At 40.6% G+C, this 16,298-nt stretch overlaps 1 protein-coding gene across 1 annotated transcript in view; it reads left to right on the forward strand.

The window, feature by feature from the left end:
* Window positions 1-14,981, forward strand: part of tnr (tenascin R (restrictin, janusin)) — a 216,626-nt gene extending 201,645 nt beyond the window's left edge. Inside the window, exons 31-33 of the mRNA XM_086071928.1 lie at window positions 6,610-6,771; window positions 7,086-7,249; window positions 11,295-14,981. Coding sequence (XP_085928054.1) covers window positions 6,610-6,771; window positions 7,086-7,249; window positions 11,295-11,414 — 446 coding nt within the window. The 3' untranslated portion in view covers window positions 11,415-14,981. The remainder of the gene's footprint in view (window positions 1-6,609; window positions 6,772-7,085; window positions 7,250-11,294) is intronic.
* Window positions 14,982-16,298: the final 1,317 nt, after the last annotated feature.

The raw sequence follows: 16,298 nt of genomic DNA on the forward strand, positions 1-16,298 counted from the left end.
ACATCAATCCATAATTGAGAACACTCTGTGATAGCTTTTTATTCAGCACTCCAGGCTTTTAGAAGAAGGTCTTAGTTAACATTGTATCTGAAAAAGAAATGATGATGCAATAAAAGCTGTCTGCTGCTATGAATCAATCATTTATTTTGCCGTTTTTCCAGCAAAGCGGAGCCATTTGCCTGCCATTGGCCGTGGTGTGCTGTTCGAACTGTTACGTAAAATTGATGCACGAGAAGAAAACCAAAATAAAGCTGTCTTCTTGTTAGAAAGTCGAAGATAACGTTTGTTTCCCGGCTGCCTATATTTTGGCTTTTTTGACATTAAGTGTGTCTGCATTACAACCTAAAAGCCAGTCTGTTGCTTCCAAGTGCACTTTAGGACGCAAGCGTAGTTCAAGGTTGCACTCGCTTTATTTCTTGGGCCCAATATGCGACATATTTTCCCTGTTGTCTGCCTTTTCGCCCTTCTGTCTCTCAAAAGCAGCCTAATGTCACCTCAGAATGTAGAGCGGCTCTTTGCTCCATTGTAAACAACCTTCCCACCCCACGCCATTAAACCGGTTCAGCCTCCAGGAAAATTGCTCTCTATTATTATTTTATCAAAACATACAGTAATGAGATCATTAAAGCGGAAGTCAACCCCAATTATTATTTTTTTAACAATAATATGTTCTATGCAGCCCCACTAGTCTAAATATGGTATTTTGGTTAATATTGTGTTAATTGAAAATGAGTTAAGCAGCAAAATCCAGCCATTTTTAGCCATCTCAGGGGGCGGCCATTTTGCCCACTTGCTGTCGACTGAAGATGACATCAAAGTTCCTCAGGTCTCAGGTAACAACCAATCACAGCGCAGTTTCGGAAAACAGGTGCGCTGTGATTGGTCGTTGCCTGAGCCCTGAGCAACATTGGCGTCATCTTCATTTGACAGCAAGTGGCAAAATGGCCGCCCCCGAGATGGATAAAAACAGCTGGATTTTGCTGCATAACCACATATTCCACAAATGTCATATTAATCAGAATGTCATGTTTAGACTCGTGAGGTCACAGAAGAAATGTTTAAGGTTGACTTCCACTTTAAATATAATGTCAAGAATTTTTGCATCAGTTGACTGGACAATGTGAACCTTCTGGTATGCATGCCTTGGCCTCCTGGGGGCAGTCTAATACAAACATAGACGGTCACAGCTTCTCAGTAAGCTGCAGTAATACTAGCGCATCTTATAGCGTTTAGCATCATTTGTTAGCATTAAGCTAAAATGACGGTCTTAAGGCAAAGTAGTGTGGTTGTTTTAAATACACATGTAATTCTCTGTTTTGTTGTTAGTTTGAGAGTAAACTCAAATAAATAGTGTGAAACCGCTTTTTTTTTAAAGAATTGGTCACTATCTGCCAAACCGCTTTGTTGTGAAATTACTGCAGTTGAGGTGATTTCATTGCATATGGCGCATATGTGCTGTCAAATTAAAGCATAAAAAAATCATCCAAACAAAAACTTAAAAAAATAAATAAATCTAGAAAGCACCGCTGTATGAAAGTGTTGCTAGAATGATTTCAAAGACAACAAAAGCTCCATTGTGCCACTTAAGATTCAGACGTGGAGAAGCATTATTCCGACTCATAAGGATTGCATGACAGTGCCAATGGAAACGCTTGTCAAATGTGGACTCTCTGCTCCACTTGGGTCCACAAAAGGTCATCTCTGTCGGGACAGCTTGCCGTGAGAAAGTTCCAAGAGACTTACATTTTTTCTGTGAGGTCGAATCCAATTTTAATCAAAAGTCACAGTGGATTGAATGTTTGATATCTTCTACGTGAGTCCAACAGCACTGCGGTATGTAATAAATGATGACGGAGGACCGCCATATATGCAATTATAAGACTTAGCTATTACATCAGGACATATTTTAACTCACAATAGTTTTTTTTCAGATAAATAATTTTAGTCTATCATCAAACATAACCTAAAAAATGTTTTATCGTAATTAATCGCACAAATTCAATAGTTAACTCACGATTAATCGCACATTTTATATCTGTTCTAAATTTACAATAAAAAGTACAATTCAATATTTTTTTCTGTTTTCATGCTCTTAACATAAAAGCAGAAAAATTGTTAAACTAATAGAAATATGGCTGAAGTAAAAAAAAAAAAAAATTATGTTATTTATATATTTTTGACTTAATTGACACAGTTTACCCATGAGGTACCACAAGGTTCTATTTCAAGTACATTACTCTTTCATTTATATCTGCTTCCTTTAAGACACAGGGTCTCCTCGGTTTATAAAAGGTTTCCATTCCGACGGTGATGGCGTACCACAGGCTTCTGTTTTAGGTCCATTACGCTTTCATTTGTATCTGCTTCTGATTTTAGGGAGAACCCGGGTGCAGATGAGGTTATGCTGTCATTTATTAGTTTTTGGTGGATAGCTGTGACTGGAAGGGAGGGCTCCTATTTTGGGAGGGTGGGAAAGCTGCGGGGTCCAGGCAGGCATAGAACAGGATCCGAGGCAGGAATGCAAGGAATAAGCTGCAGAAAGAAGGCAGACACAGCGAACTTGACATGAACTAATCTTCCTTTTATAAAATGCTTTTCTAACATCTACGAGTGGTGAAGGGGTAATTACTTACTGCCCCTGACAGCAGCACATAGGTCTGTCTGTCAGCGTCCTTTGTCCAGCCCTACATGCGGAATTGAGGTGGTAGGTTAATTTCTTGTCCTTGTTAAGTGACATTCTAAAGTGGTAATAAAATTGTATTTTAAAAATTCCGTCCCCAAAGTATCTCTAATTTGAAACGTGTCTAAGGTTGATTTAGAGAATTAATGTTCTTGCTTTTATATCGTCCCGTCTGCACTATTGAAATAGTCTTTTTTTTGTTTTGTATCTGTTTAAATAGGAAGGAAGTGGACCGCATTCAGGTCACTTAGAACCTGTCCAAGATTTATAACAACAAAAAAAAGTGCCGTTTCAGCCTTCCCTGATTTTGACTTCAAAATCTTAACCCTAAATTTTTCATGTCTTGCATGTTCAAACACCTCGATGGCAGAGGTCAGATTATTTGAACCAGAATAAAAGAATCAACGTGATTGTTCAGCTTTTTCCCTTCAAACCTGATACAGGTTAAGGTACCACTGATTGTCACGCCCATCTAAGTGGGGTGAAATTCTTTCTCGGCATTTGACCCATCCAGAGTGAGCGGTGAGCAGCAGCAGGGGTGTGCGCTCGGGAATCATTTAGTGATCTAACCCCCCAATTCCAACCCATAATACTGAGTGTCAAGCAGGGAGGCAAATGGGTCCCGTTTTCATAGTTTTTGGTATGACCCGGCCGGGGATTGGACACACGACCTCCCAGTGTCAGGGCAGACGCTCTACCACTAGGCCACTGAGTCGGTTAGGTTTAGACATAGGTTTTCATTGTTTTGTTGGTATTCTGTTTCTTAGCTTGCTTTTGTGTGCACTGCATTTTAGAGATGTTACAGAATTTGTCCTTTTGACAAGTTAATCAAAATTTTAAACCCTTGAACTTGCATGAAAAAAAGCCTGTCCATTTTTACAAGCACGCGTATATTCAAGCTGTTTGTTGCCATTCCCAGTTGCATTTTACTGTCAAGTTAAACATAGAGAATTACAGATGCATTTAAAACAACTACATGCCTGACACAAAAATCCGCTAGCTTAATGCTAGCAAGCAATGTGTAACGCCATAGATGTGCTTACAAATAGCATCAGTGTTGAACTCGTGTTATGACCCTTCAAGCACACAAAAAAAAGCTTTCCGTCTTTAGACCTAAGCACCTTTTTTAACAAAGCTATTTGTTTTGTACCTCCATGGTTGTCTGTTCTTCCGTTTTTAATCCTTACTTAACAATAACTTGCAATTAACTTTGCTGCTGTCATTTTAACTCTTTGACTGCCAGACGTTTTCAGAAAAGGGATGCTGTGAGTGCCAGCCGATTTAAGCATTTTGACTGATCTTTCAAGGTCCACAGAAAATTTTCTGTTTGGACTATGGAAACACACATACTACCAAATGAAAGATTGAACTCTCATCTTTCATCAGAAAAAAACGTTTGTTTGTACCTTATTCCGTTCTTTAGTAATCAACAATAGAAAATGGTTAGTTTCACCCAAATGCGCTTGTTTTGGACCAAAATACGGAGAAATCAAGCTTTTAGTGAAACGATATTATTTCATGCACTTTAGTGAATTTTCCACTTCTTTTTGTCCATGAATGATGCCACAAACACCTAAATAGTGCTTTACTTCTATAAAACACTACCACCAAGAATGAATTACTTTTACTTATGGCAGTCAAAGAGTTAAATAGCGCAACATTTTTAGACAAAACAGATAGAATTGCAATACTCATTGACCTTCACTGATCTTAGCGCAGATTCCCATGGAGAGTCATTTTCTCCACACGCAGAACGGTCATATTTAACAGTAGAGTGCAGATTAAGCTCCATTGTTATGTATTGTATTTTGCAAATGGCCACCAATAAGGCTGTCTGGTCCAGTGCCATCCCTCTTTTTTTGTGTCATATTCACGATGTAATAACCCAGAGGAACCACACTTATTATAATTACATACTATCTCCATTTTTTTTCTCTCTTTAGATTCCTCTCCCTTTTTCCCGCGTGTGCGCAATGACGATAATAAAAGGCGACAAGGGGATTTTACTGCTAATGTTATAGGAGGAGAAGTCATTGGCGTGGCAAAAATGCATTTTTTAGCAGCGGGGAGCGTTTTGGAATACAGCGCAGACTCATGCCGTGAAAGTGTTCAAGGAAGAAATGTTTATAGGCTGATAATGCAAGTGATGATATGCAATGCAAATTAAAAACGACTGAACTTTATATCCAGCTTGATTACTACAACGTATTTTTTTTTTTTTTTACCACCACATCTCCCTGTCACTAAGTGCCTTGGGCTTGTACCGTAGATTAGATTTCCTTCCCACTGACGTATTTACAGCGGAATTGCTCGTCCTTATCAGCTGAGGCTTTGGGGGGGGTGTAAGATTATATCTGCAAAAAGTCCAGTGGAGAGAATGAAGCACCTTAGCTTTTGGGAGTAGAATTGCGGAGGCATTCTGATCTCTCAGGTCAACATGACGCCTTATCAACTGTCACAAGAAAATCCTATCTGGAAATGGCAAGCTGAACGACATGTCTTCCAAAGCTAAGCAATGTCTCGCATTTGTCATTGCTCGCCAGTGTTACGCATCCATAAATACACCTCACAGGTTAACTGCTGAAAAAGATACAGTACTGCGACACACAACAGTGTCCCCCAGCTATATTGCGCTTTATCACTGGTGCTCCTTCTTGTTGGCACATTGGTTGTATTTTTTTACTCTTGTCATCAAAACATCATTTGTCATTTTGTACATTAAATTGAAGCTTAAAGTGTTGGTCTGAAATTTGTGTTCCTCTCCTTTCCAATTTATTGTGAAATCAAAAAAGGCAATTCACAATCAAAGGCTGTGACAGTCTGACATATTGTGACAACCAACCCCATCGCAGGGATAGTTGTCACACTATGAGACTGTTTGTCACAATGTTACTTAAATGGGGAAACAAATTTTAAGAGAGCAGAACTAGATTTGAAAATGTATTTGCATTGACCAAAAAAAGCAAACATTTAACACAAAATGCGCAAGGCACATGAAACATGCCCAGTCTACCGTATATAAAACAACTGACATGGATTGGTCGGCTACTTCTCCAGCAACAATTATTATTTTATGTTTGCTTTTTTTAGTAAGTAAATTATATCTGAGGCTTTGACGGTGCTCTGGATGGACTTACTTAATTTCAACTTTTTGACTGCACTCATCATGACGTCTACGTCAAGCACTTCTTTGTTTTCAGTATAAAGTTTCTGTCCAAGTTTCTTTTTATAAGAATATCCATCCATTATCAATAAAGTAAATTACAATAAATGTGATGTATGATTCCCCCCCCCCCCCCCCCGATCGAAGCCAGGGTTTGTTTGTTGAGAATGTGACGACCAGCCCCAAATGTTTGCCAGCAACAATGTCAACAACTGTCTTAAAACTATAGTTCACTATTTAATAAACTTCTAAACTATAACTTTTTTCTTTCACACTTTTAAGGGTAACAATTGTTTTGTCTGTCAAGTCGTGTAAAAGCCTGTTGGAAAAAATACTGAGATGTCAAATGTATTATTTGACATCAAAAACGCATGAAGTCCTTACATCAAGTTTAGTTGACTTACTCCATCTAAGTGATCTCTGATCTCATTACAATAAATTTCAAAACCACAATTTGAGAGACAGTGGCAGCTGCTGGTGAGATATAAAGAGCGTGACAACCAAGCCGTGTGACAACCAACCACATCAATGACCCAAAATTGCTCCTTCAGAATCCAGAAAAATCCACATTCATGACTTACAACAGAAAGCTGCGACATAGCAGTTTTTCAAAAGTCAAAGAATGTCAAAGTGGCCCTTGCACCATTAGATTTTTCCATATGTGGCCCTCTGAGGAAAAAGTTTGGGCACCTTTGGTTTAAAGCATGTGGAAAGGGTAACGCTGTATTAAAAAATCGAATTACAATGTTACATTCTTGTTGTGCAGGTTTGGACAACATCCAGCGGGTTTCCGCTCAGGGTCGCTACGAGCTGAGGATCGACATGAAGGATGGGCAGGAGTCAGTTTACGCCAACTATGATAAATTCTCCCTTGGAGATGCCAGGAACCTGTACAAGCTCAGGATAGGAGAGTACAATGGCACCGCCGGTACGTGAATCGGATATTACGCAAAACATATATTTTCGTTTTACCTCAACCAGGCATAAAACATGTACACGAATGTTAAAAAAGTCCCTTTGAACCTTGAAATGTGGTCAACTGCTGAACCATGTCTCCCAAACACGTTCCGTCCTTCCTTCTCCCGCAATCATCACAACCATAAACTGCATTCTACCTTTATGATTGTAATCCTGTCAGCCTGTATACTTCGTTTTACCACCTGTCGTCGGATCATGTTGCCGTTCCTTGCAACCCACGGCAACTGACAATTCCTCAAACTCTCTGCTTTCCTGTGAACGTAGGTGACTCTCTGAGCTACCACCAGGGACGGCCCTTCTCCACTAAAGACAGAGACAACGACATCGCTGTCACTAACTGTGCCTTGTCCTACAAAGGAGCTTGGTGGTACAAGAACTGCCATCGAGCCAACCTCAACGGGAAGTACGGCGAGTCCAGACACAGTCAGGTCGGTTCAAATGATAAATCAATAAGTAAGGCGAGGCGAGGCGAGGCGAGGCGAGTTTATTTGTATAGCACATTTCATACACAAGGCAACTCAATGTGCTTCACGCAAGGGAAGACATCACCTAAAAACATCAACAAACACAGCAGTTAACAACATTCAGAAGCAAAGAAGCGAAAACAAAATGTAATAAATGAACATACAATAGGTGGGTTTCCAACCACCTATTTTTACTAGAATTTTTCAAGAATTGCGAGAAAGAAACAGTATGGAAACGCCAGGGGAAAAAAAAAAGGCCCAAAGTTCGCAAAAAAAAGTTTTTACGCTGGGAGGGGGTGGTTTTTGAAGCGTATCGAAAAAAGGAAAATGCGCATTTTGGCGATGGAAACAAGTTTTGCGAATAAGCGACTACAAGACCGGTCGCACGTTTTGACCGATGCTACATCACACGCACGTTTGGAGTCACAGTAAATGCAGATGATAAAATAAGAAGAAACACGATTCTTTGTATAATTAATTAAAGAAAAAAAAACATGAATGCAATTTTTGATGGCTTTATTAACATTAGCTCTCAATGACACACTTCACTTCCATGCGGGAGGGACGCCAACAAGACAAACGAATTCCGTTCAGTCCGTCAAAAGCAACATTCCCACCCGGAACTCCCCATTGTCCCAAAGTTCCGTCACTCCAACGTCATCTCGCGGCGCATATTCGCAAAAGAAGAGCGGATGGAAACGGCCCTAAGTCGCATGTCCGTTTTGCGCATTTTCACCAAATTCGCATAAAAATTTCAAAACATTTGGATGGAAACTAAAAACATTTAGCTTTAAGATGTTTTTTTTTTAAATAATTAAAAGGAAAAAAAACATGATTTAAAAATGTTTAAAAGACCTTAGTCAAGGTTTTTAACCTGGGTTTAAAAGCATTTACAGTCTGTTGGCAGCTTATTCCACTTGCGCGCAGCATAACAAGCTACATACAGCTTCACCGTGTTTACTTCGAACTCTGGGTTCCACTCGTTGGCCCAAGTCTGCGGATCTCTGTATTCAATCAGCATCCAGCATAAATCCTTAAGGTGCTGTTAAGCCTCAAGTATAGTCGTGTGTCGTCTACTTGAACAAATTCATTGGGGGGGGGGGGGGGGCACTAGTAAGTTAGACACTATTGTTGATGCGCAGTTCACTGCTGTGCCCATTTGAACTCTTAGAAATAGAATTTTATTGTAATTGCTTGTCACAAGTGTAGAGCTATGAAATGGATTGTATAGATTGGACCCGTCCAAAGGAACATGAAAAGACAGTGACAGCTAACAAAGATGGGAACAGGAGGGCTGACAGCTCACCAGGCAGCGCCTCGATTTCTTAGATGAGAAAGAGAGAAATGAATGGGGGGGGGGGGGGGCATTCCATGGGGAATCTGGGAAAAAAAAAACACAGAAGCACAGAGTAACATAATAATAAAAGATATAAAACTTGAAGACTTACACATGTGGGGAGGGAAGGTTTTGTGGGGGGGGGGGGGCATCCACCAGCTGCAGAACTTCAAGGCGAGCACATCCACAGCTCACGTGGACTGTCACCGGGCGGAGGAGAGGGGGGTTGTGGGCGAGCCAATGAATGTGTGCGCATAAATCTGTGTCCTCTGCCCCAGTCGGCACACCAAAACATATCATCTCGTTGCCGTGGAGACAACCTCGGCTGGCCTCACCAGACATACAAATTACCGGCGACTGAGCGGCGGGAAGGAGATAAAGGGGTTTTGGTAACGGGCTGACAATACAGTCATTTTGGTCAGCATTGTGTCTTTTCCTGTGACTGTCAATGGGGGGGGGGGTCAATTGGCTGGATTGGCAATCAATTCTTCAGGACGAGATGCCAACTCCTCCAAAGTCACTCGCACCCAGCCGGTGATTGAGCGCACTTGAGTGTCGATCGCTCGCAACAGACCATCATGGCTGCTTGGCTATGGAAGGTGAAAGATTCCATCTCTCCGGACTAAACATCCTCGACCAAAGTGCCCTTGAGCAAGTCTCCAAGAGCCCGACAGCCCGCGTGTGTGTGTTTTCTCCACTTAAGGAGCCGGTTCAAATGTGCTCCTAACGTCTCCTCAGGGGCTAATTAGATAAGTGAATCTGATTGAATCTCCACACTGGCCGCTCTGCTTGGCCTGCCGTTGGACTTCTAACGAAAGGTCATACTTCCCGAAGACCGTAACTGCTCCAGCAGTTGTCCGCCCATTATGAGACGTGATATTTATCGATCCAAACTGTCTGCCGCGGCCCCCCCGGGGGCATTGCACTCTCGCAAATGATTGAATTCATCCTGGAGCAGGCAGGTGAATTATGTGCAGGGAAAAAGGCCACAGTTCATCACAGCGGCTGTTTGTGTGTGTGTGTGTTTGTGTGTGTGTGTGAGGTGTGTGTGTAGGACGCGACTGGTCCTCCTGACGAGCTCCTGATGTCTTTGAGCCTCGTGCCGGGGCGGCATCATGCCAAGTGGCAAAGCCTCTAGAGCGTTCCCGCCTGCCTTGTTAGCTTCCCCGCCGTCCTTTTGAGAGGCGAAGAAGCCACAAAAGACACACAGAGAGAAATATATTCAAACTGGACCTTTTTGAAAACTCACCTCGAAAACTGCGCAACCTAAGTAACAAAGTCACCTATTCGCAACAATGTGTATATATATTTTTTTGACAGAAGGAGAACGAGCGCAATGTTGCGTAATGTGTGGGGTTACAATTTGGAATTTGAATCGCAGCTTGTTTCCTGTTCTGCTATTATAATGTGGCTGCAGGGGCTCTGGCTAAAGGGTTAGCTAGTAAAGTTTTGTTTCAAAGTTAAATGACGAAATATATTGGGATAGGGCTGTGCAATTCATCAAAAATCAATTCCAAATGTCAATTATTACACTCCACAATTACAAAATCGGCATAATCGTAAACACAAATAAAAGATTAACCCAGTTGCTCCCAAAAACGTATAAATATGTTCTATTTTAAATGATTTGTGTGTCCCAAAGACGTATTTATACGTTGTGTATGCTAAAGCATACAGAAGGCTTTGATGCAGCCTCTCAACTGCAGAGAATGGATGAAGAAATGGTAGTTATTACAAAAACGGCCAGCAGGTGATAGCAGAGCACAAGAGATCAACCAGGGTCATGTTGAAAAAAAGCTATTTTCCCCACAGTTCTAAACAGATTTGTGAATAATGGTGAAACTCGGCTATATTCTAATGCTAATTGTAGGTTCACAATATTCTGTGGGCCTTGAAAAATCTGTCAAAATCCAGTAAAACAGCCGGGAGTGAAGGGGTTGCTTCAGTGAAAATGGCTGGGAGTGAATAAGTTAATACTAATTTTGAGTTGTTTTAACTTTTATATTGTTTCAAAGAAATGTATTAGTCTTAATATTTTTATTTAAACATTGTCTTGTTTTGTACCAAAAAAAATGCAAATATTACCAAATTAATTGTGATCAATATTTTCTTCATAATCGAGCAGGTGGTCCAAAAATTTAATTTTGAGATTTCTTAAAAAAATACCCTTTTTATAACGTCTCTATTTAATTTCCGAACAGCCTTAAAGTGAAAATTGCCATCGAAGTGTATGAAAATCAGTGATTAGTAGACAATTAGCTAGCGTGTTTTTAGCCGACTCGTAGTGTGCGCGTCTTGGAAAACCTGCCTGAAAATAACCCGGAGCTCTTGCTTCTAATGTCATTTCACATATGATTTATAAAAATCCACAAAGCAACCAATAATAGTTGAAAGTCGGTCATAACGTGCGGCCATGTTGCCCAACGACGACGGCAGGTTAATCCTTACCTTATAGCAGAAGCATCATTGGATAGAATACCAGCAAATGTTTGCAATCCAAATATAGAAATAACCTTCATTTCTTTAACGAGTCAGTTCCTCCTTTTAATTGGATGTATGTCGCAATCCAATCAATAGCCCCGCCCTATAATGCACACAGCGTTGTATTGTGTATCCCGTCCGCAGTTCTCCAAGCGTGTCTTTTTCTAAAACGACGTCGTCTTGCTCTTGCAGGGAATTAACTGGTACCACTGGAAGGGGCACGAGTTCTCCATTCCCTTCGTGGAGATGAAGATGAGGCCGTTCAACTTCCGCAGCATCAGCAGCAAGAGGAGGCGGTCGGCGCCCGCATAGGTGCCAGTATAAGCGGGCCGTGTGAGCACCCCTCCCCCGACCGAGAGGCGGAGACGGATTGCGTTTGGACGACTGTTTTGATGGCGCGTGCCACAGGACGTCTCATTGACGAGAATTTGTGTGTCGCGCGTTACATTTTGGATTGGAAGTTGAAAGTTAAAACGTGAAACTGTAAACTGATTATTTTTTTAACGGGAATGTGAAAAATCGGGTCTTTTTTTTTTCATTTTTTGTAAAACATGAATTCAATATTTTTTTTAATTTTGATGGCCGATTGAATATGGAACGAACGAGTGATAGATGTGTTGACAAGGCTGCTGTGGCAATGAGGCACTTTCCTTAACTCGTTCGAACCAAAAAACGTATAAATACGTTTTTTAAATAATTTGCCCTTCACTCCCAAAAACGTATTTATACATTTTTTTATGTTTTTTTTTATGCAAGAGCTTCTGGCATGAAGAGGTGGCTTATTATTAAGAAGAAGAAGATTCTGGTGGCCTTGCCAAAATCAGTCAAAATCCAGTAAAACAGCCGGGAGCGAAGGAGGTTGCTTCCGTGAAAATGGCTGCGAGTGAATGAGTTGAGCAAAACCCTTTTCTTTTTTTGTGAAACGAATGCAACAAGTGTTTGGCCATGTGCTAAAAGCAGCGAGCATGAAAGCAAAACATCGTCTGATCTCTGTCGGTCTCCGCCTGGCGTCCACGTCGAGCCGTCTTTCCCTGCTGTCCTTCCTCCCAGGAGATAAAGACACTGTATGTAATTTATTCAACTCTTTGAATGACATTTCTTCTGTTTTCTGTAAAAAACAAAAGCCGACAAAAACAATAACGAGGATGTGCTATTTTAAACCATTAACGATAACACTTTTAACAGCAACTCTAAAAGGCCGTAACTGTAAGATATATAAATATATTTTTATAACTGATATTGTGGCAAAGGTCCATCGCATTTGATTTGATGCCTTTACATTATTTGATTCGTGTGAACTGGACAACACGGGCCTCTTTTACACAGAATGGCATGGAAACAAAATGGCGGGACAAAGTTGTGCCAGAGTGACTCCACCTTTTTAGGTGGGGCCGGAAATCCACGTCGATGCCGGAAGTGCAGGATAGGCTCGGGTTCATTTGACCTTCTCCTAACTCGCTGCAGTCAGTGTCAAATCTCCAACGCGGCTGTAATGAGGAATCTCTGTGTAAAAGACAGCAACGTTCAAGTTGGACATTCCGATTCACAAAGCAGTGCAGCTTCATGATGATTAATATTCATGTCTGACTCCTCCACCGCATTAAACAATATTTGTGTCCATTAACAAAATCGTGATTTTTTTTTTTTCCTTTGTCTTTATTGAATTTACTTAATTTCTTCCGTTGTTGCTTTTTAGTTTAGTTTCAAGCAGAGTACGTGAGTGTTGTATCTTGTTGTAGTGATGGTTTGAATACCAAAGATGCGAAACGTAAGACGAGATGTGAAATTGTCAAAAAAGACGAGCATCAAACGATGGCCGTCAGACGGTTTTGGGGTCCTTTGCTCAGACGGTTGCACGATTTCTTTAAAAGGGGCATAATATGCAGTATTTCACTTTAGTATAAGTAGTGGCTCAGCGGCCTCCCAATCCAGAGGTTGTGAGTTCGATCCCATGCCATCGTCGAAGTACCCCCAGTTGTTCCTTTTTTTTCATGTGTAGTTCTCCTCACGATTTTTGAGCCAAACGGAGCTGCCATGGCCACTGGGAACAAAATGTAGCTTGAAGCCCTTTTCACACTGCACTGGCTCAGTGTGGAAGACAGCAATGCAAAATTACTGGTTGCCAGCGTGCCCATATTTGGAAGCGCTGACATAGCAGCCTACCAGGAAGTGAAAACCGAGTGTTTGCTGCTGATTAGACGGCACCTCCATTAGACGGAATCCTTCATTGTTGCAAAAGAAAGACCCGACTTTGCCCTTTAAACCCTAAAACGTGTAAACACGTTTTTTAATACTTTGTCCTTCACTCCCAAAAACGTGATTACACGTTTTAATGTTATTTTTTTGCAAGATCATACAAAAGGCTTTGATGCAGTTTCAGACATGAAGAGGTGGCTTAAAGCAATGGTAGTTATGACAACAACAACAAAGAAAACCGTCCAGCAGGTGGCAGCAGAGTAAAATAATGATGAAACTTAGCTATATTCTAATGCAATGCAAATTTACTTTTTTTCCTGATGAAAGAAAAAAACTCAAATCTTTCTTTTGGTAGGTTCCATGTTTTTATAGCAAATATGTTTTGGCAGCAGAGCGCAAGAGATCAACCAGGGCCATGTTGAAAAAAAAAAGCTATTTTCCCCCACAGTTCTAAACAGATTTGTGAATAATGATGAAACCCGGCTATATTCTAATGATAATTGATGCAAACTGGAAACAGATAGAATATATTTTTACCTGATGAAAGAAGAGACTCAGACTCAGGTTCACAATATTCTGTGGGCCTTGCAAAATCAGTCAAAATCCAGTAAAACAGCCGGGAGCGAAGGGGGTTGCTTCAGTGAAAATGGCTGCGAGTGAATGAGTTATGAAGGAGGAGGTGAACATGAGCAGCAACAGAAAAAAAATCTCATTGTCTCGGCGGGAACTTGGATAGTTTAGTCATGTTGTGAAGTCGGCCAACAAAACACCCGCTCCATTCCGTGATTTCTGTCCCACATACACCATGACTGAGTTTGAAGACGGCTGCTAAATACGACATGAAAGGGGCTTCACAGTGCAAATATGTGGACACATGTTCAAAACTCGGCAGCTCGCAAAAGATTGACTTACCCGTAGTTTAATTTCACATTTGATGTGTTGTAACTATTTTTATTCAGGCAATCAAACAGTCCCTTTTTGCATAATATGCCCCCTTTTTAAATCTGCAACCTGACCTCATACTGTCAACACAAACGCGTCTTTTCTGGCCTGGAAAAAAAAAAAAAACGAACGCAACCTATTCATCTCATGTACTCGTGTAGACGTGAAGATATCTCGTCTTTTGATGCTCTCCTCTTTTTAGAAGCAGACTAATGCCAAAAACCTTTTTTTTTTCCCCCCAATCGTACTGACAACACTGCATGCCCACTCAACTGCAGTCACGCGCGTCTTCATTAGGACACGTTTCCCCGTCTGGGTTCAAGTCTAAAGTGTTGTTAATCTGACATGGTGACATTTCCCCGGGTTCTGTTCCGTGCATCGCCTCCCGTCGTGTAGCTAATGTAATCTTTGTGTGTTCTTATTGCATTAACCAATTAGAGCGAGTTTGTCTCCGGACGTCTTTGGGAACAACGTCGAATGTTTTTCTTTGAACGTTACGTCAGCTCATTTCACCTTTCAAATGATTTTGGATTTAGTACAAAAAGTAAAGCCTGTAGCGGGGAAAAAAAAACATTGTTTAAAATTGCCTTTTTCATTTGACTCATTGAAACTAATGTTAAAGTGGAAATCGACGTTAAACATTTCTTGACAATAATATGTTATATATGACCTCACTAGTCTAAACATGACATTCGGATTAATTACATTTGTTGAATAAGAGTTATGAAGCAAAATCCAGCCATTTTTATCCATCTCAGGGGGCGGCCATTTTGCCCACTTGCTGTCGACTGAAGATGACGTCACAGTTGCTCAGGGCTCAGGAAACGACCAATCACAGCTCTGTTTTCTGAAGCTTAGCTGTGATTGGTTGTTACCTGAGCAGCAAGTGGGCAAAATGGCCGCCCCCTGAGATGGATAAAAAACGGCTGGATTTTGCTGCCTAACTCATATTCCACGCACGCAAAATTAACCAGAATACCATATTTAGACTAGTAAGGATGCATAGAACATATTATTATCCCCCCCAAAAAATGTGTGTTGATTTTCCCTTTAACATTTCCAGTTTGAAATCACAACACGAACATTTACATAACTATGGAGTTCAGCGACAATCTGTTCATAATCACCACAATTTGAATTGTTTTTGAATAGAATTGACGACGAACGTGTAATCTACCAATTTGTGTATGTCTAAAAACGTTGATGCCGCAATTTGACAAATGAATATTCCAGAAATTTCCCTTGAAGTTTCTAGCTGCTAACACAAGGTGGTTGTTCATTTTATTCACAACTTGGCATGGGCCGATTACCGATTTGACGGTTTACCGTAGTTTTAAAAAGTCGAGCTTTCAATAACTGCGAACGCTGGTACCTTAAGGGGACGTCTAAGAAGGGCACAATATGATTGGCTGCTTGCAGGGTTCCGTAAACGGACCGCTTCTTTGAAGTTAATTGCCTGGAGTTAGCTTTTTGTTTTTCACCTCGAAGGAGGGAGCAAGACGAAAGAGACATTGTGCAAACACGGATGACTTTTTGTGATAGTGTCAAATGTCCTGAAAAAACACAATACAATGGTGTCAGTGGGTACTAGTTAGCCCCGAGGACATGAGTAGCTCACGGGTTTGTTCTAAAAATAGCTCACACTTTGACTAACTAAGAAGAATTAAAACAGAAAAAGGATGTTAGCGTTTATTTATTTGAACTTAGCATGGTACATAGTCAATATTATGTTTGAAAATACATTTGTAAAAAATTATGTTTTTATTGACCTAAATATTAACTCATTCACTGCCATTGACGGCTATAGACGTCAAAAATTCATTTGAACTATTTCCATTAGTTTCACATTTTTCCCGCTTTTTTTAACATGAGTATGAAAACCTAGAAAAAAAAAATTATTTGGAAGAGATATCAAATTTGTGATTAATCGAGAGTTAACTAGTGAAGTCATGTGATTGATTACAATTAAACATTTTATTCGCCTGATGCCCATAATTAAAAAAAAGAAAAGAAAAGATCATTAAAAATTTGGGCCGTCAGACGATTAACATTTTTAAT

The sequence above is a fragment of the Leptonotus elevatus genome, chromosome 1 (assembly GCF_054856555.1).
Source record: "Leptonotus elevatus isolate MCC_2025b chromosome 1, RoL_Lele_1.0, whole genome shotgun sequence".
NCBI classification, from domain to species: domain Eukaryota; kingdom Metazoa; phylum Chordata; class Actinopteri; order Syngnathiformes; family Syngnathidae; genus Leptonotus; species Leptonotus elevatus.